The sequence below is a fragment of the Bubalus kerabau genome, chromosome 9 (assembly GCF_029407905.1).
Source record: "Bubalus kerabau isolate K-KA32 ecotype Philippines breed swamp buffalo chromosome 9, PCC_UOA_SB_1v2, whole genome shotgun sequence".
Classification (NCBI taxonomy): domain Eukaryota; kingdom Metazoa; phylum Chordata; class Mammalia; order Artiodactyla; family Bovidae; genus Bubalus; species Bubalus kerabau.
The window spans coordinates 107052299-107075270 of NC_073632.1; the positions used below are offsets into that span (position 1 = coordinate 107052299).

General features: G+C 41.3%; 1 protein-coding gene and 1 non-coding gene across 12 annotated transcripts in view; both read left to right on the plus strand.

Moving 5' to 3' along the window:
• The first annotated feature begins 848 nt into the window (after positions 1 to 848).
• QKI (QKI, KH domain containing RNA binding) overlaps positions 849 to 22972 on the plus strand; it is a 160234-nt gene continuing 138110 nt past the window's right edge. For 6 of the 11 annotated variants that reach the window (XR_008698456.1, XM_055536164.1, XM_055536167.1 and 3 more), the window contains exon 1: positions 965 to 1239. Coding sequence is in view for 9 of the 11 variants with exons in the window: in XM_055536164.1 (XP_055392139.1) it covers positions 1098 to 1239 (142 nt within the window). In the remaining 2 variants the exon portion in view is untranslated. Of the gene's footprint in view, positions 1240 to 1778; positions 2565 to 22972 lie in introns of those variants that run through there. The other 5 variants (XM_055536172.1, XM_055536174.1, XM_055536173.1 and 2 more) reach the window with 3 other exon arrangements.
• TRNAW-CCA (transfer RNA tryptophan (anticodon CCA)) lies at positions 17878 to 17949 on the plus strand. The gene has a single exon. It is a non-coding gene; the product is annotated as a tRNA-Trp (tRNA).

Consider the following 22972-nt stretch of genomic DNA (forward strand, 5'->3'; position numbering starts at 1 on the left):
AGTAACGGGGGAAGGGGACGGGGCCGTGCGGCGGCGAGCGCGGCCCTGACACGCCGTAGCCCGTCCCGCTGGGAAACCCCACTCCCCCTAACGCCAGAGCCCGACCGCGCCCGCCAAGAAGAGCCGGCCCGGCGGCACCCCCTTAGGCCCCACACGCCCCAGTCCAAAACACCGCCGCCGCCCTCCCCAGTCCAGCGGCCCCGCAGCGGCCCCTCCCTCCGTTCTCCGCTCGCCCGAAGCGGCGACCCTCCGGCCCGGCGCCCAGGCCGGGCTTGCCGTGCGCCGCCTCCGTCACGCCAGCTGCCGCCGTTCCCCTCAGGCCGCCTGAGGGAGACGGCGCGGCGGCGGCGGCGGTGGCGCCTGGGCCGGGGGCCGCGGGGGGCGGCGGGAGGAGGAGCGCGCCGGCCGGGCCCCGCTAACGGCCGCCCTGCGCGGCCCCGCCCGCCGCCCGCCCCCGGCCCTCCCCGCGCCGCCGCCCCTCGCGCCGCCGCCGCCGCCGCCGCCGCTGGCAGCGCCGCCTGAACTGAGGCGAACTCCGCCGCCAAGTGAGTGAGGAGGAGGAGGCGGCGAGGAGGAGGAGGAAGAGGAGGAGCGGAGTCAGAGCGCGGCGGCAGCGGCAGCGGAGAGGCGGCCGCGGCGGGGACCAGCCCAGAGAGACCCCGAGCCCGCGGCAGAGGCGGCGGCGGCGGCCGAGCGGGCGCGACCAGCCGAGCGAGCGAGCGAGCGGGCGGGCGACCGGCGGCGGCGGCGGCGGCCCGGCTCCTCCTCGTCCGGCGCCGAGCGGCCCCGCGCCCGCACTCGGCCCGCGGAGACCCGCCTCCCGCCCGCCGGCCTCGTGAGGGACGCGCCGAGCCGGCGGCCGAGGAGCGGCGGCGGCGGGCCGGGAGCGCGTCGGGCCGCGGGCGGAAAGTGCCTGCGGGGGCGGGGAGAGCGCGGCGAGCGCGCGGTCCGGCCGCCCGGGCGCCCGGCGCGGGAGCGGAGCGGAGCGGGACGCCGAGTCCCGAGCGGCCGGCGGCCGGGGCTCCCCGCCCCTCCCTCCCTCTCCGGCGGCGGCGGCGGCGGCGGCGGCGGGCGGAGTGAGCTGCGGAGCCTGGAATATGGTGGGGGAAATGGAAACGAAGGAGAAGCCGAAGCCCACCCCAGATTACCTGATGCAGCTGATGAACGACAAGAAGCTCATGAGCAGCCTGCCCAACTTCTGCGGGATCTTCAACCACCTCGAGCGGCTGCTGGACGAAGGTGAGTCCTGCCCGGCCCGGCCCTTCGCGGCCCGCGCCCGGGCGGCGGCCCCTCTCCCCGGGACCCGACGCCCGCCGGAGTGTGGGGAGGGCGGGAAGGTCGCGCGGCCGCCGGCGGGGGGACCGTGCGCCCGGGGCCGGCGAGGCCCGGGCGGGGCGCACGGAGGCGGCGCCGAGGCCGGGGGGCGCGGGGCGGGCGGGCCGGGGCCGCGGCTCGGGCGGAACCCGCGGGCGGGACGCTCCCCTTCTACCCCGGGCTCCCTCACCCCGGCCCGGCCCTGCGCCGCTGGCGCCCCGGCGGGTGCGCTCGGGGAGGCTGCGGGGCCGCCGGCTCCCGACCCGGCCTCGAGCTCCGCGACGGCCCCGAGCTCCGCGGGCCTCCCGGGGAGCAGCCCGGCCTCGCCCGCCCCGCGCCTCGCGGGCGCCTGAAGGACACCGGCCTCGGGGCCGCTGCCGGAGGGGCCACCCCCCCCCCCCCCCCGGCCCCCATCGGAGGTCCTGGCGGTTCCCCGAGTGGGGCTTGTGCTTTTGTTTTTGGAAGTTTGTGCAGCTTGTAAATACTCGAGGGGACCGAGGACCGTGGGGCTGGGTGAATTGAAAGGCATCCCAGAGTCGACCGAAAGTACAGTCGCCGTAGCCGAAGGCGAGGACAAAATGACAGCGGAAAGCACTTTTCTGTCCTTTTGTTTGGGGAAGCGAGCCCCGTCGGGGAGTTTTAAGTTCACTTTCGGGGTGGGGGGGTGAACGCGAAATACCGCGAGGACGCGTGCGGGCGGCGTCCGACTTGGAGAGAACTTGGGCGGAGAGCTTTCCCCCGGGGCCGCGGCCGCCTCGGTGTGTAGGACAGGAAGCCGAGGCGCCCGAAAGGGCGAAGACGAAGCGAGCAAAAGTTTGCAGCAGGGCTTCGTCGGCGGAGAGCTGCGAAGAGCTGCGAAGAGCGAGGACCTCCGAGGACGTTCGTTCCGGCCGACTCGAAGAGGGCTCGACCGAGGTCCGCCGGCGCGGCCGGGCCGGAGCGTCCCCGTTCGGGGACGTTTCCGTGGCCGCCAGGGGAAAGGCGACCACCACGAAGGGGGTCATTTTTGAAAATCGAGTAGCGTGGAGTTTCTTTCTTTCTTTTTTTTTTTTTTCCTGCTTAGAAGCATCTCCTTGAGGACTGTTTGAAGAAAACGGAAAACTGCTGCATAGCGATGAACATTGGATTGTAGGTTTATCGCAAGGATTTTGAGAGATTTTTACAACAGACCTGGGAGAAAGGAATCTGAAGGTTGGGGAGTTGGAATGTCACGCAAGAACAAAAGACCGGAAATATCTGCGTGATAAAAGGTGGTTGAAGAAGCATCCCAGGAGCTTTGGTTACCATGAAAGTCTCAGAAACAACTCGAAAGCTAGAAAACTGTTGGATATTACTATGTACTGTGTGTGTGTGTGTGTGTGCTTATATGTTAAACATACAGCAGTAGATAGATCTCATTGAGATGAGCTTTTTTTCCCCCATAGTTGAAACGAAACAGCAAATCTGTTCATATCAAATTGTTCCGGGGAAAACTTGAGCTGTACCTTTAAGGGGTTCTGCTTTTCCTATTTGTGTTGGCATTTGAAAGATTGTGGAGGCAGAAAACTTTCTGGAATGTCAAAAAAAAAATTGTTGGAACTCTTAAATTGAGTATTTCCAATTGTGGGCGCTAAGGGGCGCCAGTTATTTTTTTTTAAGCATAAGAGATGTTTGGAGCAAAATGTGTAACATTCTCAGTTACCTGACCTATATTAAATTTAGTTGAAACTTAAATCATAGGTTATTTTGTCATTCTATGTCCGTATATATATATTTGAAAACATTTCGGAACACTTTAATCACATTTCATGTGATTTCATGAATTCCACATGCGCTGTGGAAGTAATAACGCTATTTTTTCTTGGCACATTTTGATGCATTTAAAGTTTTAGTAGTATTCGTAAAAACTTTTGTTAAGCTTTTTCTTTAAGCCTAGTTTGTTAAGTTTTTTCTTTAAGCCTAGTTGTATAGAAGAAATCCTTTATAGTCATTAAAATGAAAATAGGCTTTGATTATATTAGGGTTAAAGTTGAAATCTGAATTAAAATGTTGGATTCAGTAAGACAGCATAGGAGATTATAAAAAGTTTGCAAATGTTTTCTCCTCATTTGTACTATTTGAAGTAAATAATTTGAGTTTCTCTGACTAGTTTTGAAAGATTTGTAGTGTTATGTTGGCCTGAAATCTCTAAATGGTAATTGAAGTTGGTTCTAATCTTTGGCGTGATAATTTTTAATCTTCTAAATCTAGAATTCCAGTTATGTCCATTATTTCTAACAAAGGTTGGTTTGTTCGTTTCTCTCTGTTTGGAAATAGTAATCGTTTGAGTTTTAAATGTTGTAAACCACTGGTTGAGGAGGAAACAGTCTGAGTAATACGTATTTTTTATTTTTATCATGGTTTACTTCATCTCTGTCTCAGTCTCTCTTGAATTTTAGCCTTTTCAACTCCCCAGCATAAAGAACGCTCCTGTATAGTAGCTAGGATGTTTAAAAAGGGACAGCATAATGACCAGGAAGTTGGATTGTTTTTTATCAGACCAGTACAAACAGGGAGGGAAGGGGCTTATTCCTTAGTGTGGAATAAGCTGCTTCCTGTAATTGTTGGCCTTATTATAAACTTAATTTGACTTAAAAATATTGGTTTCTGAAGTTCATCACGTTTTTATCTGTGCTGGATTGGATTCTCAATTTGGCAAGTTGTCCTTTACTCCTTTGTGGCCTATCATTGTCCAAAACAAATTAATCTACTTGTTTGTGGTTAGGAATTATAATTTCCTTTGTCCATATGATTGGCTGAAGAATTCTTTTTAAATTTAGTTAAAACTAAATTTTATTTCAGTGATTAATCAAGATATTGTACTTACTGACAGTAGTTGTATCTTCTGATAATTGGAAGTTTTGAATGAGTAGCAGTTTTATTTTGAAATATTTTTCAAAAGCTTTAAACAAATTTCTTGGTCAGTTTGAGAATATTTGGTCAGTTACACATTGGGGATTTCTGGGTTCTAGATTTTGTTTGGTTGATTAAAACTTGAATGCTTTAGAGTGAGCATTTTAATTTTATGCCAAGTTAACCTTTATATTTTGACTGTGGACTGTGAACAATCTTTTTTTGTTTACTGTGTTGGTTTTTTTGTTGTTGTTGTTGTGGGGCAGGGTGTCAGATTTTTCTCTGAAGTAACTTTATTTAGCATGGTTGTTTTTTTAGGTTGTTGAATGCATTCTAGGTTGGACCATGAAAGACAGCATCGGTTGATAATTCTGATACTTACTTAGTCTTCCATTGAGATAGAGACGATCACAGATAGGTTTGAGGTTTTAAAGTGTTAAACTGCTCTTCCTTTAAAGAGAAGTTTTCCACTGAACCACCGTGGGACTGTCCGTGGGAAAGAATAGGTTTTTTTTTTGGGAACCTTCCCTTGTCGTGAAAATGAGACTTAAGCAGGAACAGTATTTGAATACAAATTCTGTTTTAATAAAGTATTGCAATTTAGAATTGAGACAGCATAAAAGTAAAAATAAAGTCACTCCATTTAAAAATCCCAAATAGGGGAAAATGGAGATCTATAGATATTAAAATTAGATTCTGAGTTTTCATTTTTAGGCAGATATGAAAGTTAATGTGAATATATGGTATAGTTTTTGAGGAAGGCTAGCCTAAATCTTTTTATTGTGAATAACTAAAAAAGTAGTGCATGGTTCAGAAAAAGCAAACGTGTTAGAGTTCACATTAGTGATCTGAAAAATTTGTGTTCAGTTTTTCATGATCTTTTTTGGGGTTGGGGGGTGAGGAGAGATGTAAATTTTCTTTTTGACCTCAATTTATTTTTTCTCACTGTTTCCTCTCCCTTGAAAATGAGGGCAAAAAAATATTTTAAATTAAAACTTGTTTTGCTAGTTAAATGTTTGTTTCCATTCATTATGCATTCATTATTGAATGTATCATTTTTAGTTTTCCTACACTTTTTTTTTTTTTTGAGAAATCTTGCTCAGTTTAGAATTACATGTTTGTTTTTTTATTGAGAGGAATTGTGTTATATAAGTTTATTATAGTTGGTTGTTTTTTTTTTCCCCCTGACGAAGCATTGTTGACAATAATCAATATCTGTGACAAACTGATTTTAAGTTGAAGTAATTAATTTGTTCTTTAGGAGCAAAGGTTGTGTTTTTGTATGCACGGACCTTTGCATTATTAGTAATGAGAAAGAAGCTAGTTTTTGTAATCAGTTTTCTCCATTATCCTTTTTTCTCCTCACCCAGGAGGTGTCAGCAGCTATAATAAGGTAATAAAGGAAATGATAATTTGTATCATGGGTCATTTATTCAACATTTATTCAATACTTTTGAAGCTTAACTTCTAGACAGTGTGTATATAAAATGCTTGTACGTACTATGATGCAGATGATTTCTTTTTCTTAACTTTATCCAGTTTACATGATTTTTGTAGTAAATCTGTATTCTCAAGGCTATAATGTACTTGAGTTAATAGAAATAGGTCTCTGCTAATCACATTTGCTAGTGTGTTTGGTATGAGCACCTTTTCTTAAATGGCTTTGAGAATATCAAGTGAAAACAAGATAATTGTATCTTTTAATGCTTTGTACACATTTTATTCCTGTTGTTATCCCCCTACTAGTCACAATCCTGAAGTTGAAATGCATCCGTTTTTCATAAGAACAGATGGTTTTTGGCTTCCTTCTTAAGGGAAATAGATTCCTGCAACAAAAGACATGAAGTGAACCCTTCTTCCCTTTCCTGAGCATGATTCAGGTGCTCCTTTTTTGAGGCCAGTATAAGGTTTTTGTTTCGTTTTTTGACTTTTTTTTGGGTGTTAAAGAGAATTACACCAGTGTGATTATAAGGGCAACTTTTATAATCTGACTGGAACCACATTTTATTTTACTTGAGAATTTAATGCTGTTAATGTACTTTGTTTGATTTATGATGCAGTTATAAGTAAAACTTGGCCTTACTCTGTTGGAAATGTTGGAAGTGCTATCCTGTTGTTTTAGTTTTTGATTACTTAAAAGTTGGAGCCCACTGAGCAATTTTCTGTTACTTACATGTCAGCTATTGTGAGATATGTAAGGATCTATTTTAGGGTCAGCGGAAGCGGTCAGTGCATGGGCCCATGTGAAGAAGTCATAGTTAAAATTATGTGCTGATTTTTTATTTACATGATTGACAGGACTTTGTCATGTGCTCTGACCCCTCTTTTTTTGACATTGACAGTTCAGTGTGAATTCTAAGTGCAAAAATGTATTTTTCTCTTAATGAGAACTTTTAGAAAATGCTTATCCCTTTTTTGAATTGGCATTGCAGTGTTCAGACTCAAAATAGCTAGGTTGTTTGATGCCCAAGTAAGATTTTTACAGGTTTATTTTCATTTAATAGAAAGCAAAAATAGCATTAATCTTTTCATAGTGAGTACAGTTTGTTTTGTTAGTGTGACTCTGTTAGGAAATTTGACTATAAATACAACCCCCTGGCCTGTGTTAGGTACTACTCTCTATATGGTTATCAATATACTTAACATGGTAATATCATCTCTTTTTTTGTCAGTCCCTAGTTCGTAACGTCATCTTTCTCTTTTGTTTGTTAGAAATAGTTTCTTGAAAGTGGCCACCTCATAGCCTGCATATGTGCGATCTCAGATATTTGTTGAATTAATAAATAAGTTCACACTTCAAATTCTTTTTTCATTTCTAGTTTCTCTACAGGATTAAGCAGATGGTTTTGGGTAATTAGGAAAAAAAGGTACATGTTTTTCTTAAAAATTGTATTTTTTAGAAATCTTAAAATATTTTTTGCAGTACATGCCCTCAAGGAGCTTAATTTTATTTTACTACCATTGGTATGAATGAGAATTAGGAAGATGAAATTGCTTTACTTAAGCAGTAGTTTCTAGCCAGTCTTATACAAAGTGGATCAGTCCATAGGCAGAGAAGATCTGTCAGTGTTCATCTCAGCTTGTGCATGTTTTGGCATTTATGGAATTACATAGGTGAACCTTCCCCTAGTCAGTTAAGTATAAAGGCAACATTCAGCAGATACGTATGTCTTGTACTCTGTGCAAAGCACAGTGAATATGAAAGATTTCTTTTCCCTAATGCTTTGATGTGCTCAGGATAAATAAGGACTATTTGAATGGTTTTAGTTTAGAGGAAAGCTGAGTAAACATATGTGGCCGTTACAGTAATTTAACACAAATAGCAGTTTTTAAGACACAGGTGTTTATTGAAGCTAAGTTGAAAGTGTCACTACTTAGAAGACTGATAAATTGAAAATTTCAGTTAACTGAAATTTAATTCTCTTAAAAGGAGTCTACTTTTCTGCTTTATCCGTAACAGTGTTTAAAGTAAATCTGTCAAGAGTTTAACAATAACAAATACATAGCTTGTTGAAGTTAAGTGATTTATCCAAAATTCTTGTCATTAACAAGGTGATGACAGTACTTCATGTTCTCAGCATTTCCTCAGTTTCCTGAAGCAGAAACTCATTTCAAAACCTAGCAATCCTGGCAAGTCTTAATAAAATAAACAGAATTGTGTTCATGTTCATACTGTTGTTTCATATATTTGATTCTAAACTACATATTTTTATTAAACTAAGTTTTGAGGTTGGTGAAATGATTCAATTTACATTTAGCATTTCTATCACATTACTTTTGTTAAAGCAGAATTTATCAATTTGAATGCTATTCAGGGAGGTTGAAGTCTCAGAAACACATCAAAGTGCAGTTAAGTCCATGAAGCGGTCCTGTGCTACGCAGCCATGGTTGTAAGGAAAGGGTGTATGTGTTTGCATGTGTCCAAGCCTGCCTGTGTATAAAGGGAGCCATGCAGTGGATGTGAGCTGGCCTTGAAATCCTTGCGCATGGGTGCTGCAACTGTGAAGTTCAGAGCAAGGATGTTTTTCAAAGTAAAAATCTGTCTGGCCTCAGGATTGAAATGATTATATATCAACAGTGGAAAAGGGAGTGGATATTAAATATCTTGCTTTTGACTTGAGTGCAGGACGAGTTGTTGTAAAGATGGGGCATGATCACCTGGTCATTTGCAGATTCTTGGAGGAAAAGTACATAAGATACATATATTTATTACATTAAAAAGAAAGCACTAGTAAAAAGCAAACTTGTATGCAGTTTTTACTTGAAACTTTTCCATTAACTCAATGTCATAGTATTTTACAGGGTCTGAAAATTCATTTACAAAGAGTGTTTGAAGAGGCTTATGTGTGGAAAAAACTGGGAGAAATATGAAACATTTCTTAGATGCAGTTGAGTGTAAGGTGTGCTAAAGTGATGCCCGAAGATGATGGAATTTCAGAGCTACCAGGGACTGTGAGGTGGGGGATGAGGTTTCATTTCACAGGTGCAGAGACCTGTTAGGGACAGGTTAGGGAGCCTTGTGACTGGTCCAGATCACACAGCAGGGTGGGGGGCTTGCGGGTTGACCGCGCTACTGCCTACAAGGAACAGAGGAGGAGAACTGCTGATGCCTTGGGTTGTGGACATGACGGGAAAAAAAAAAAAACAGATGAGGGTTTTCCTGATTCTGTGAAATGTTGGGCTTCAGCAAAATGCTGGTCATAGTTTTGGAGCTAGAATACACACACACACACATTATTATTACACTATTACACTATTCAGTGGTAGATCTTTATGATAATTGAAGGGCTAATAATAAAGTAAACACATTTTTAGAGAATTTCAGCTCATTCACTTAAACTGATTAGTAGCCAAAGGATAGAGCTTTAGCTCTTAAAATAACATGGTGCAAATAAATCTAGTGAATATTGAGTATTGTTTCTACTCTTTATTACTGTAAATTCCTATTTTTGAAAACTACTCAAGAGGAAACTTGTGTCAGAGTTTACTATTGTTGGGCAATTCAAATCAGGACTATACAAACTTGTATCAGTTTCAGATTAGCATAGGGTGGTTACAAGCATAGGTAGGCAACTAATGGCAGCCAAAAGGTGGATGATAATAAATCCCATGGAAATAGAGCTGCACTAGATAGCCCCTGCATCCTGTTCCTGAGGCCCACATCTGGAGCTTTCACTGTTTTCAGTAGATACAAAGGAATTGAATATAAACCACCGTTACTTGCCTTTTTACGGTAATGTGTCAACTCTGATAGAATTGATAAGAAGAAATAAAAATTTCAAACTAAGACCATACATCAGTTGCTCTGAGAGTAACTTCCCCCAGTCCTTTGTTAGCGTCGCTGCTGCTGTCCCCATTGTGCAGTGGTGCCCCCGGTGTTAGAGCAGGCATTCGGGTGTTGACTGTGCATGGGCCTGTGTACACGTGTGTGCCAGCATGAACATGAAAATGAATGTGTGTTTCTGTCCATATGCTAATGAGACTTATGTTGCAAAGTGGTAACACTTCTTTGGCTTGGGAATCTGTTCATGACTTTACAGCTAACTGATTAGTTTGGTGATCTTGGACAAGATCTGTAACCTTTCTGAACCTTAGTTTCTAAATGGAATTATCAGCTACGCTGGTAACTTCAAAATGCTCAGAAGATGGGGAGAATATCATATGCAAGAGAGTTCTTTAGGCTATAAGGCAGCAGCATCTAACTTCTGTCAACATTTTCAGGTTGTTTTTCATAGGATGGGCAACCAGATAAGCAAAGCAGTTTGTAGAGAAGGAGAGAAGAAAACAAAAGGGAGAAGGGTAAATTATCCAAATGAATATCACTAGTTTTTGTGTTCAGGAGAGTCATTCACTTCTAGCATTCTGGAAGTTCAGAAGTCACTTTATGCTGAACTGTCTAATAAGGATTTTTTAAGAAGTAGTTGGTATTAATAGGTGAATGGTATTATTAGTTGGTTTTTAATGAGGTGAATGAGAGGGTAAAAGATATTCCAGCAGAAGGGAAAAGTGAAGTAGTATCAAAACAGTGGTGATGGGAGATTGAAAGACTTTCATAAAAGTGTTTTTCAAGGAGGTTAGTTGAGATGACAGATGCGTGAAGAGAAGCAGTGAGAAGGAAGAGACGAGCAGGGCCAGAAAGCCAGTTTACAGCTGTATTGTGCTGGGCTCTGAACTGGGGTGAACGTTCAGGTTTTACTCTGTCCTGTAAGGAACCGTTGATGACTTGGGTTGTATCAGGATGACATGATGAAATCTCTGGGGATAAACTAGCAAGAGTGTATAGAACAAATAGATTTAAGGAAGTAGACTTTGGACACTGGAGAATTAAGACAGTAGGGAATTTGGAAAGAATCTTGTATTTTCTCCAGATATTTAAGAAAAAATATTTTTTGACTTTTCTGTGTTTTAGATTTTAACTTTTTAGAGTTTTTTTAAAATGGTGTTTTAACTGAAAATATACATGCAAATTATTGTTTTCTTTACCTGTAAGTTACTGTATTCATATTAAAGTATTGAGAACACATGGGGCTCATGTTTTTACCTGTCAGTCCAGTTTTTGGTTACTTAGAGTTGAACTTTCATTTCTGTGTGAGTTAAAGAGAATTGAAGAAACTCTTGGTTTGGGGAATCTTGGGAATTTTTGACATAGTTTGACTTAAAATTTTTATTTCAACTGTACTTATCTAATACTGTTAAATATATGTGTTTTATCAAGTACAGTGAAGACTTGCTGGGAACTTGACTGCTTCTCATCCATTTTACTGTGTGTGTGTGTGTGTGTTGCTCACTTGTGTCCAACTCTTTTGCCACCCCATGGACTGTAGCCTGCCAGGCTTCTCTGTCTGTGGCATTTCCCAGGCAAGAATGCTGGAGTGGGTTGCCATTTTCTTCTCTGGGGATCTTCCCAATCCAGGGACTGAACCCAGGTCTCCTGCATTGCAGGCAGATTCTTTATTGTCTGAGCCACCAGGGAAGCCCACACTTTAATTTATTTAAGGTAAATTAGAGATTTTGGCATTCTATCTCTAAATATTTATGTATCTCTTTAAAAACTAACAAGTTTTCTACATAGTAAATTCACACTGAACAAAATGGATTAATCCTACAATTCATGTAATAAGCAATCTGTAGTCAGATCCCCTTGTGTGCCAAGTTGGTTTGATCCTGTCGAATGCTTTGCAACCCCTTGGACTGTGTAGCCTGCCAGATGCTCTGTTCGTGGGATTTCCCAGGCAAGATACTGTAGTGGGTTGCCATTTCCTTCTCCAGGGGAACTTCCCAACTCAGGGATCGAACCCCATCCTGCATTGGCTGCGTCTTGGGCACTGCAGGCATATTTTACTGCCGAGCCACCAGAGAAGCCCCTCAGATTTCCTTTTATCTCCAGAATATTCTTTATTACTGAACTGGCTTGTGGAAATCAGAATCTGACTCAGAATCACTCAGTGAATCTGACTGTTAGAGCTTGAAGCCTAAATCTAGAACCATCTATCTCTCTCTTTTTTTTATGACACTGATGTGACTTTCTTGTTACTGAGCTTGTTCCTTTATGTCTTCTGTATCTGTTACTTTGGAATCCCGATCTAAGGATGGACAGGTTCAAGTATAACACCATGGGTGTCTCTTTCCCCTGGGAACCCAGTTTTGGTTCTGCCTGAGGGAACCTAGAATATGTTCCCAATGGAAGAGTTAGATAGATTCTTATTAAAGAATTAATTCTTATTAAGCGTTGGTTTTCAAAGTAAAGTGTTGGTTTGCTAGCTAGCTCAAAAGATGATGAATGAATTTTTTCTGTGTTTCATGATAATTATTAAGGGCTCAAGAATCTTAATAAACTCACTGCAATTAATATTCTTTTTGATGTTCAAGTTGTCACAATTTTGGCCTGTGATAATCTTAACTGGCTTTTGTGTCTTTTGAAAATCTTCCTTGTTTGCTGGGACAATTTGATGCCCCAAACTCCCTTGCCCCACAGCTAGAATTAACCCTTTCTGCAAGGTGGTTTTTTTTTTTATTTAAGTGGAAATGGTATTAGAGATGTGAATTTAGTCCCTGAGCATATTGGTTGCTGTCAGGGTGAGGTTACTTCCAAGCCATTGGCCATTTTCTGTGAACAGAGCTCAACAGTTAATGAGTTCATGTTTGTACTTTAAATTCAATCTTAACATTTATTTAATTTTATAATCGTATCTTTCTTTTTCTGCCAACACCAAAATAATGTGGTTTCTGACAGTGACAGAATTTCCTATTTACTTTATGCTACAATATACTTCCAAAATAATATTGCTAATAATTGTAAAACTACTGAATATATTTATAACATTTTTAATATATTTTAGACATGTTACAAATTATAGATACAACCAGTGATCTCTTATTTTTCCAATTGATATAATTTTCTTCTTTCTTTCTTTGGCTTTATTCAATTTGTAATAAGTATTTTTTTCTGCCAAATCTTGTTTTTGAGTTTTTGATGTTGTCAGTTATTAGCTAAGTTCTTTTGCTGTTTTACTGACTGTTTCTATTAGTTTTTACCCCATGTCCAGCAGAAATTATGGGAAAATATATTTTATAATTAGGGGTTAGTGAGTGTGTGTATTTATGGAGATATGTTCTAGAGCGATAGAGAACTTTAAGATAACCTAAAAGGAAAAAGATTGTGCTGTTCAGGTTACTGCTTTGTATCTTAAGCCTAAGGATGGAGAGAGAAGAGAACGTAGCAGGCAAAGTGTTTTAATTTAGTGAATTTTTCTGAATAATGTTGGTAAAAGAATAAGGATAGGTCTAAGCTTTTAAGGTCCTTTGAGTTAGAGGGAAAAAAATCCCTAGGTAGAAATTAAGTATTGAATTTTATTTTTAAGTAGTTGCAAAATCTCTACTGCAGAGTTTTTGTCCTTAGGAACTTTGGTAGTAAGAAAGTTCTGTTCCAGCAGATGGAGATATTAGTACACAAAAGACAGTGTTTAGTGATTAAAATGTGTTGAGAGATAACTGTCTTGCCAGAATAGGAAATTTTTCTTCCTTAAATTGTAAGAGAAGAGTTGTTGTTCAGGAATATGACAAATATTAGTTGCTGAATTTAATTTGGGGGTAGTACTTAAATCAGTTGTGATATTTCTTTAAAGAGTTTTTTTTTTAAGAGACCATATGTTACTATGTTGACTATATAAAATATGAATGGTTTAGGACATTGGATTGATTACAGCAATATTCTGAAATATTCTCTGCCTTTACAGCTTCGTTGTTTGAATAGTTTTGGTTTGTTTTGGAAAGGGACTCTGTCAAGTCTCTTTAAACGTATTGTTTGTATGTTAGCTTTGCAATTCTAAAATCTTTACCAGGCAGTTGATTTCTGTTTGTTAATCTAGGTATGAAAAAAAGTGTGTGCCATAGTTTACTATTACATGTTGTATAAAGAGAAAGTTCTTTTGGAGATTGTAGTTTTATTATAGTAATAAAAAATTATCAGCAGTAAAAGGTAATTTTGTCTCACTTTATTATCGTTTATAGCATTCCTTATCAGCTTTTTTTGGTTGGGTGAGTATTATATATTTTGCTTTGAAAATGGCTTGCAATTTTAAGTTCCTTCTTAGGAACTTTTTGATTTGTGGAAATACGTGTTTTATTATTAGTTGCTGCATTTAAATTATGTTTCTAGTTGTTATACTGAGCGTTTTTTTTTTTTAATTGACAAGTCAGTTGTAAAATACCATTTTTCCTTCCATTACTTGAAGTTGAACTCGGCCATGAGAGAAGAAGGATGGATATGTTTTCTTTGTTAATATTTGGAGGACCAGGAAGAAGAGGTCTACTGTGGTGCCTTTGTAGAGTGGATAATAGCTTGCATTTTACACTCCCCTCCCACCCCCCACCAATTTTGCTCTTTTTTGTTATTCCTGAAATGTAGAGAATCGAAGATGCAAACTTTTTTTTTTTGGCCTTGTGGCATGGCTTGCAGGATTTTAGTTACGCTAAGGCTGTATATTGTCACCCTGCTTATTTAACTTATATGCAGAGTACCTCGTGAGAAATGCTGGGCTGGAAGAAGTATAAGCTGGAATCAAGATTGCTGGGAGAAATATCAATAATCTCAGATATGCAGACGACACCACACTTATGGCAGAAAGTAAAGAGGAACTAAAAAAAAAAAGCCTCTTGATGAAAGTGAAAGAGGAGAGTGAAAAAGTTGGCTTAAAGCTCAACATTCAGAAAACTAAGATCATGGCATCTGGTCCCATCACTTCATGGGAATTAGATGCGGAAACTGGAAAGAAACAGTGTCAGACTTTATTTTTTGGGGCTCCAAAATTACTGCAGATGTTGACTGCAGCCATGAAATTAAAAGACGCTTACTCCTTGGAGGGAAAGCTATGACCAACCTGGATAGCATATTAAAAGCAGAGACATTATTTTGCCAACAAAGGTTCGTCTAGTCAAGGCTATGGTTTTTCCTGTGGTCATGTATAGATGTGAGAGTTGGACTGTGAATAAAGCTGAACGCTGAAGAATTGATGCTTTTGAACTGTGGTGTTGGAGAAGACTCTTGAGAGTCCCTTGGACTGCAAGGAGATCTAACCAGTCCATTCTAAAGGAGATCAGCCCTGGGATTTCTTTGGAAGGAATGATGCTGAAGCTGAAACTCCAGTTCTTTGGCCACCTCATGCGAAGAGTTGACTCATTGGAAAAGACTCTGATGCTGGGAGGGATTGGGGGTAGGAGGAGAAGGGGACGACAGAGGATGAGATGGCTGGATGGCATCACTGACTCGATGGACGTGAGTTTGAGTAAACTCTGGGAGTTGATGATGGACAGGGAGGCCTGGCGTGCTGTGGCTCACGGGGTCGCAAAGAGTCGGACACGACTGAGCGACTGAACTGAACCAGGAATTGAACCTGGGCTCTGGGATTGAATATGCTGAGTCCTAACCACTGGACCACCAGCAAATTCCTGAAAATGCAAAGCTTAATTCACCTTTCACAGTACGGTGCTCTGTGGTCTCTGAATCCTGGGAAAGGTGGTGCTGTGAAAGCAGAGAAGTATCCTAGCATGCTGTCTTTGAACCTTAATGTGAATTATTTTTTTTTTTGAAATAAATTATGTCATGAGTATTTCCCCTCCCATTTTATATCATTTAACAATACGGTTTTTATGGTAACAGTTCATCTTATAGAGGTATATTTATCAACTTTTCGCTATCGTACATATCATTTTGTTTTCAGGAAGCTTGAATGATGATATATCAGTGGTTTCAGAAGTTTAATTCTTAACTGTTTAAGAAGCCTTAGGTTACTAAGTGTTGTAATTCTTTTATTTTTGTAATGTGGTACTTGGAAAGCAGTGTTTTATGCTGCATTCCAGTAGGAAGTGATTGCTATTATGTGACATGCAATTTTTGAGTAATGTCAGTTGCAAATTCCACATAGTAGCTTTTAATGGCAACATATTTATTTGAAGTTTTTTTATTCTATTTGCAAATATTTGAATGCATACTATGTGTGACATCTTAGGAAAAATACAGCAAAGCTTCAGATTCATTCCATACCTTTAAGTTGTTTGAGTAGTAGGGTAGGTCAGTCAGTTCAGTCGCTCAGTCATGTCCTACTCTTTGTGACCGCATGGACTGCAGCACGCCAGGCCTCCCTGTACATCACCAACTCCTGGAGTTTACTCAAACTCATATCTATTGAGTCGGTGATGCCATCCAACCATCTCATCCTCTGTTGTCCCCTTCTCCTGCCTTCAATCTTTCCCAGCATCAGAGTCTTTTCTAAGGAGTCAGTTCTTTGCATCAGGTGGCCAAAGTATTGGAGTTTCAATTTCAGCATCAGTCCTTCCAGTGAATAGTCAGGATTGATTTCCTTTAGGACTGACCATGTGCAGTGATTTTGGAGTTCAAGAAAGTAGAGTCTGTCACTGTTTCCGTTGTTTTCCCATCTGTTTGTAGAGTAGAAAGAAAGTGAGAGTCACTCAGATCAGATCAGATCACTCGATCAGTCGTGTCCGACTCTTTGCGACCCCATGAAGCACAGCACGCCAGGCCTCCCTGTCCATCACCAACTCCCAGAGTTCACTCAGGCTCATGTCCATCGAGTCAGTGATGCCATCCAGCCATCTCATCCTCTGTCGTCCCCTTCTCCTCCTGCCCCCAATCCCTCCCAGCATCAGAGTCTTTTCCAATGAGTCAACTCTTCGCATGAGGTGGCCAAAGAACTGGAGTTTCAGCTTCAGCATCATTCCTTCCAAAGAAATCCCAGGGCTGATCTCCTTTAGAATGGACTGGTTGGATCTCCTTGCAGTCCAAGGGACTCTCAAGAGTCTTCTCCAACACCACAGTTCAAAAGCATCAATCCTTCGGGGCTCAGATTTCTTCACAGTCCAACTCTCACATCCATACATGACCACAGGAAAAACCATAGCCTTGACTAGACGGACCTTTGTTGGCAAAGTAATGTCTCTGCTTTGGAATATGCTATCTAGGTTGGTCATAACTTTCCTTCCAAAGAGTAAGCGTCTTTTAATTTCATGGCTGCAGTCACCGTCTGTAGTGATTTTGGAGCCCAGAAAAATAAAGTCTGACACTGTTTCCAGTGTTTCCCCATATTTCCCATGAAGTGGTGGGACCGGATGCCATGATCTTCGTTTTCTGAATGTTGGGCTTTAAGCCAACTTTTTCACTCTTCACTTTCACTTTCATCAAGAGGCTTTTGAGTTCCTCTTCACTTTCTGCCATAAGGGTGGTGTCATCTGCATATCTGAGGTTATTGATATTTCTCCCGGCAATCTTGATTCCAGTTTGTGCTTCTTCCAGCCCAGCGTTTCTCATGATGGACTCTGCATATAAGTTAAACAAACAGGGTGACAATATATAGCCTTGACGTACTCCTTTTCCTATTTGGAACCAGTCTGTTGTTCCATGTCCAGTTCTAACTGTTGCTTCCTGACCTGCATACAGATTTCTCAGGAGGCAGGTCAAGTGGTCTGGTATTCCCGTCTCTTTCAGAATTTTCCACAGTTTCTTGTGATCCACACAGTCAAAGGCTTTGGCATAGTCACTAAAGCAGAAATAGATGTTTTTCTGGAACTCTCTTGCTTTTTCCATGATCCAGCGGATGTTGGCAATTTGATCTCTGGTTCCTCTGCCTTTTCTAAAACCAGCTTGAACATCAGGAAGTTCACGGTTCACATATTGATGAGAGTTGCTCAGTCATGTCTTATTCTTTGTGACCCCATGGACTATAGAGTCCATGGAATTCTCCAGGCCAGAATACTGGAATGGATAGCCTTTTCTTTCTCCACGGGATCTTCCTAACCCAGGGAATGAACCCAGGTCTCCCACATTGCAGGCGGATTCTTTACCAGCTGAGCCACAAGAGAAGCCCCTTTGTAGGGTAGGTAGCATGAAACAAAAGTAATAAAATTGGAACTTCCACAGCCATCCGATGGTTAAGACTTTGTGCTTCCACTTCAGGGAGTGTGGGATTGATCCCTGCTTAGGGAACTAAGATCCTATAAGCCTCACAGCCCATCTCCCCCACCTTAAAAAAAAAATAATATAAAGTCATATAAACAAGAGAGGACTAAAGACTGTTGTTAAAGAGGTAGCTAGGACATGCCAGGTAGGATCAATTCTCTACTGTAGATAAGCTTAAGTGCCTGGAGTTTAGCTTCTGTCCCGTTGATAGTGAAGGGGCTTCCCTGGTGGCTCAGAGGTTAAAGCGTCTGCCTCCAATGCTGGAGACCCGGGTTCGATCCCTGGGTTGGGAAGATCCCCTGGAGAAGGAAATGGTAACCCACTCCAGTATTCTTGCCTGGAAAATCCCATGGACAGAGGCTACAGTTCACGGGGTCGCAAAGAGTTGGACACAACTGAGCGACCTCACTTCACTTAGTGTTTAGCTTCTGTCCTGTTGATATTGAGAGACCCATTTAAGGGTTTTTCCTTTTATATCTTACTCTTAGGATTTTTTCTTCTCTTTTATATGTCTCCATATTTATGTTCAGTGTGTATTAATGTGATAGATTGCTATGCTTGCTGCATATTTTCATATTCTTGAATTTACCCCCTTCCCACCCCCATTCCAGTATTTTGCCACTTCAGTTCAGTCACTCAGTCGTGTCTTTGCAACCCTGTGGACTGCAGCACACCAGGTTTCCCTGACCATCACCAACTCTCGGAGCTTACTCAGACTCATGTCCATGGAGTCAGTGATGCCATCTGACCATCTCATCTTCTGTTGTCTCCTTCTCCTCCTGCCTTCAGTCTTTCCTCAGCATCAGGGTCTTTTCAAATGAGTCAGTTCTTCTCATCAGGTGGCCAAAGTATTGGAGTTTCAGCTTCAGCATCAGTCCTTCCAATGACTGTTCAGGACTGATTTCCTTCAGGATTGACTGGTTTGATCTCTCTGCAGTCCAAGGCACTCTCAAGAGTCTTCTCCAACACCACAGTTCAAAAGCATCAATTCTTCGGCACTCAGCTTTCTTTGTAGTTCAACTCTCACATCCATAAGTGACTACTGGAAAAACCATAGCTTTGACTAGATGGACATTTGCTGACAAAGTAATGTCTTTGCTTTTTAATATGCTGTCTAGGTTGGTCATAGCTTTTCTTCCAAAGAGCAAGCGTCTTTGAATTTCACGGCTGCAATCACCATCTGCAGTGATTTTGGAGCCCCCCAAAATAAAGTCAGCCACTGTTTCCACTGTTTCCCCATCTATTTGCCATGAAGTGATGGGACTGGATGCCATGATCTTAGTTTTTTGAATGTTGAGTTTTAAGCCAGCTTTTTCACACTCCTCTTTCACTTTCATCAAGAGGTGCTTTAGTTCCTCTTCCCTTTCTGCCCTAAGGGTGTTGTCATCTGCATATCTGAGTTTATTGATATTTCTCCCAGCAATCTTGATTCCAGCTTGTGCTTCATCCAGCCCAACATTTCTCATGATGTACTCTGCATATGAGTTAAATAAGCAGGGTGACAATACACAGCCTTGACGTACTCTTTTCCCAATTTGGAACCAGTCTGTTGTTCCATGTCCAGTTAGAACTGTTGCTTCCTGACCTGCAAACAGATTTCTCAGGAGGCAGGTCAAGTGGTCTGGTATTCCCATCTCTCTAAGAATTTTCCTCAGTTTGTTGTGATCCACATAGTCAAAGGCTTTGGCATAATCAATAAAGCAGAAGTAGATGTTTTTCTGGAACTTGGTTACTTTTTCGATGATCCAATGGATGTTGGCTATTTCATCTCAGGTTCGTCTGCCTTTTCTAAATCCAGCTTGAACATCTGGAAGTTCATGGTTCGTGTACTATTGAAGCCTGGCTTGGAGAATTTTGAGCATCACTTTGCTAGTGTGCGAGATGAGTACAATTGTGCAGTAGTTTGAACAGTCTTTGGAATTGCCTTCCTTTGGGATTGGAATGAAAACTGACTTTTTCCAGTCCTGGACCATTGCTGAGTTTTCCAAATTTTTCTGGCATATTGAGTGCAGCACTTTCACAGCATCATTTTTTAGGGTTTGAAATAGCTCAACTGGAATTCCATCATTTCCACTAGCTTTGTTTGTAGTGATGCTTCCTAAGGCCCACTTGACTTCGCTTTCTAGCATGTCTGGCTCTAGGTGAGTGATCACACTCTTGTCGTTATCTGGGTCACGAAGATTTTTTTTGTAGAGTTCTTCTGTGTATTGTTGCCACCTCTTAATATCTCTTGCTTCTGTTAGGTCCATACCATTTCTGACCTTGAGTGTGCTCATCTTTGCATGAAATGTTCCCTTAGTATCTCTGATTTTCTTGAAGAGATCTCTAGGCTTTCCCTTTCTATTGTTTTCCTCTATTTCTTTGCATTGATCATGGAGGAAAGCTTTCTTATCTCTCCTTGTTAGTCTTTGGAACTCTGCATTCAAATAGGTATATTTTTCCTTTTCTCCTTTGCCTTTTGCTGCTTTTCTTTTCCTAAGTATTTTTTTGTAAGGCTCCTCAGACAACCATTTTGCCTTTTTGCATTTCTTTTTCTTGGGGATGGTCTTGATCACTGCCTCCTGTGCAATGTCATGAACCTCTCTGTCCATCGTTCAGGCACTCTATGTCTATCAGATCTAATCCCTTGAATCTATTTCTCACTTCCACTGTATAATCCTAAGGGATTTGATTTAAGTCATATCTGAATGGTTTAGTGGTTTTCCCTACTTTCTTCAGTTTCAGTCTGAATTTGGCCATAAGGAGTTCATGATCTGAGCCACAGTCAGCTCATGGTCTTGTTTTTGCTGACTGTATAGAGCTTCTCCATCTTTGGCTACAAAGAATATAATCAGTCTGATTTCAGTATTGACCATCTGTTGATGCCCATGTGTATAGCCTTCTCTTATGTGTTTTGTGGTTTTTTGCCACTTCTTTTTTTAATCTGTGCATACCTGCTTTGGCTTTTTGTTTTGTTTCATTTGGATTTACTTACCCTTTTATTATGATGCCTTTTAGTTACTGTGTGTGTGTCTGTTGGTTATTGTTTTAGGGTTAGGTGCAGGGAGGAGAGGGACATCTGGATTAGTGAATGTGTAGCTTTTAGAATGGTGAGTTTCAGCTGTGTACTAAAGGTGAGTTGCTAGCCTCTCTTGGTCTGCCTGTGTGGTAGGGGCTTCCCTTATGTCTGGTTTTCATTGGTCTCCATTTGCTTGGCTGTAATGGCTTGAGAGATTGCACTCTCATGTTGGAGGGGAGATGTGGAAGATATGCTAATTTAATTGTGGTTTGTGAGAGGCTTTAGGAAAGTGTTTTTGAGGCCTGTTTCTTGTAATGCTGGCTTCTTCAGGTGGTCTGAGAATAGAAGGGTTCTGTAGTCGAAGAAGTGCTACATATTCTTTTGTGAATTCAGTATGTGTTGATACATTAAATATACAGGACCTGCAACCAAGAATTTTCTGAAATTGGGTAAAAGAATGCTTTTTTTTTTTTCTTCTTGAAACAAACGGTCTGAGGATATATTATGGGAAATACTAGAAAGAGGATTATAAAGACCTGTGTATCTAGAGAGAGGAAAGTTTATATAATAATTGTTTGGGAATCTTGATTTTAAATGAGAATGCTGATTCAAGTCAGATCAAAGTACCCTTTGAAAAGACAGTTAAACTTCATTCAGTTTGGGACTATTTCAGATTCCATCTTGAAGCAAGAAAAGTGTCCTTTCTGGCTTTATATAACAACTGAGACAGAGGGTTTCAATAGTGAATTTTATTTGAATCAATGCATGTTACTTCAATAACAATGTAGATACGGTATTTAAAAAAAACTAAAGTCCTGAAAGTAAAAACAGAATTTTGACAATTTAAATAACAGAGTAAAACATGTTTTGAAATAGATATGCATATAGAAATATGTTGGTGTACTAATATATGACTGGCTCAAGTGTAAAATTTTTAAATTTGGAAACTACTGAGTTTTAAGGTGAAGAAGAAGTGGTACATTTTGAAAAGAAAAATATTTGAATTGTTTAATGAACATTGAGATGCAGTGATGTAATAGTTTTTTGAGGTCTGTAAATCAGTAACCTGTTGAGTGTTTTCTGGGATTTCAATTTTAATTTATGCATATAAGATGGTAGCTCGCTCTGTTGTTTCAGTAGTTACTCAGTCTTATAAAAATGACATTTTGATGACATTTATAGTTTGCAGCAGCCTTTCAAAAGGGGGAAATACAAGGGTTGGATTTCACTTGGAAGGCCTGAAGGATTTTTATTTAAAAAATTTTGTCCTTGTTCAAAGAAAAACACTATTATTCAGATTTTAAAGCTGAAATGAATATTAGAGATCACAGTTCCATCTTTTCATAGTATAGTATGTAAATACATTTCATTTACAAAGGATATGAAGACATTTGACAAACTAAAAACTACTGGTTTCAGAAGTGATAGCTCATTTGGCTCTTGCGGCAGAAGTATATCTCTAAGTTATGTTAAGTTATATTGCTGGCCAGAAAGTACTTTTGGCCCTGATCCCCTCCATGGAGAATTATATCAGGACTGATAATTTGCATAAGGTGACTCCCTTCTGATGTGAGTAGTCTTAATTATTTTAAATTTTATTTTAGTACTTGAAATATCTGCCTACTGTGTTTTAGCTTTTCCGCTGAAGAGTAACGCTAAGCATCTGACACACACAGTGATGTTGTCATTAAACTGATGTTAAGTCAGAAGGTTCTCTTGTTTGTTGTAGTCTCCTTCAGCATTTTCTTGCAGGCTGAACCTAGGTCTGGGAACAGTTTAATGTGTATTTCCATAAGAACTTTCACTGTCCATATTTTATACAAATCTTTTAAAGTCATTTGTTAAAGTTATTCCCCCTTGCTGTTCCCCCCACCCCACCTTTCATTATAGATCATGTGTCTTTTGAACAACGTGATAAAGTCCAAGATAGAGATAAGGGAAAGTGAGAAAGCCATGTGGTATGTTTTGAATACTCAGTTCAGATTCGCTGTCATCGCTATGCTAATACTTAGGAGCATTTGCATTGATGTTCTGTAGAGGTTAAAAGAGGTGTCTGTAAGAAACTTTGTCTTAAGTTAAAGACCTAAAGGGTAAGTGAGTAGAGGGATGGATAAATGGATCAGTTAGAGAATGCTGGTAATGAAGGAAGGTGAAAGTAAAGATCTGAGCTAGAAAATCCTAGGCTTCTGTCTAGGTTATAGGAAAATGTACAGTTGTCCCTTAAGTGATACAGTTGTGAATTCCACGGGACATTTATGTGGACATTTTTCAACAGTAGATACTATAGTATGGCGAAGTCCATGGGTGACTGAATCCAC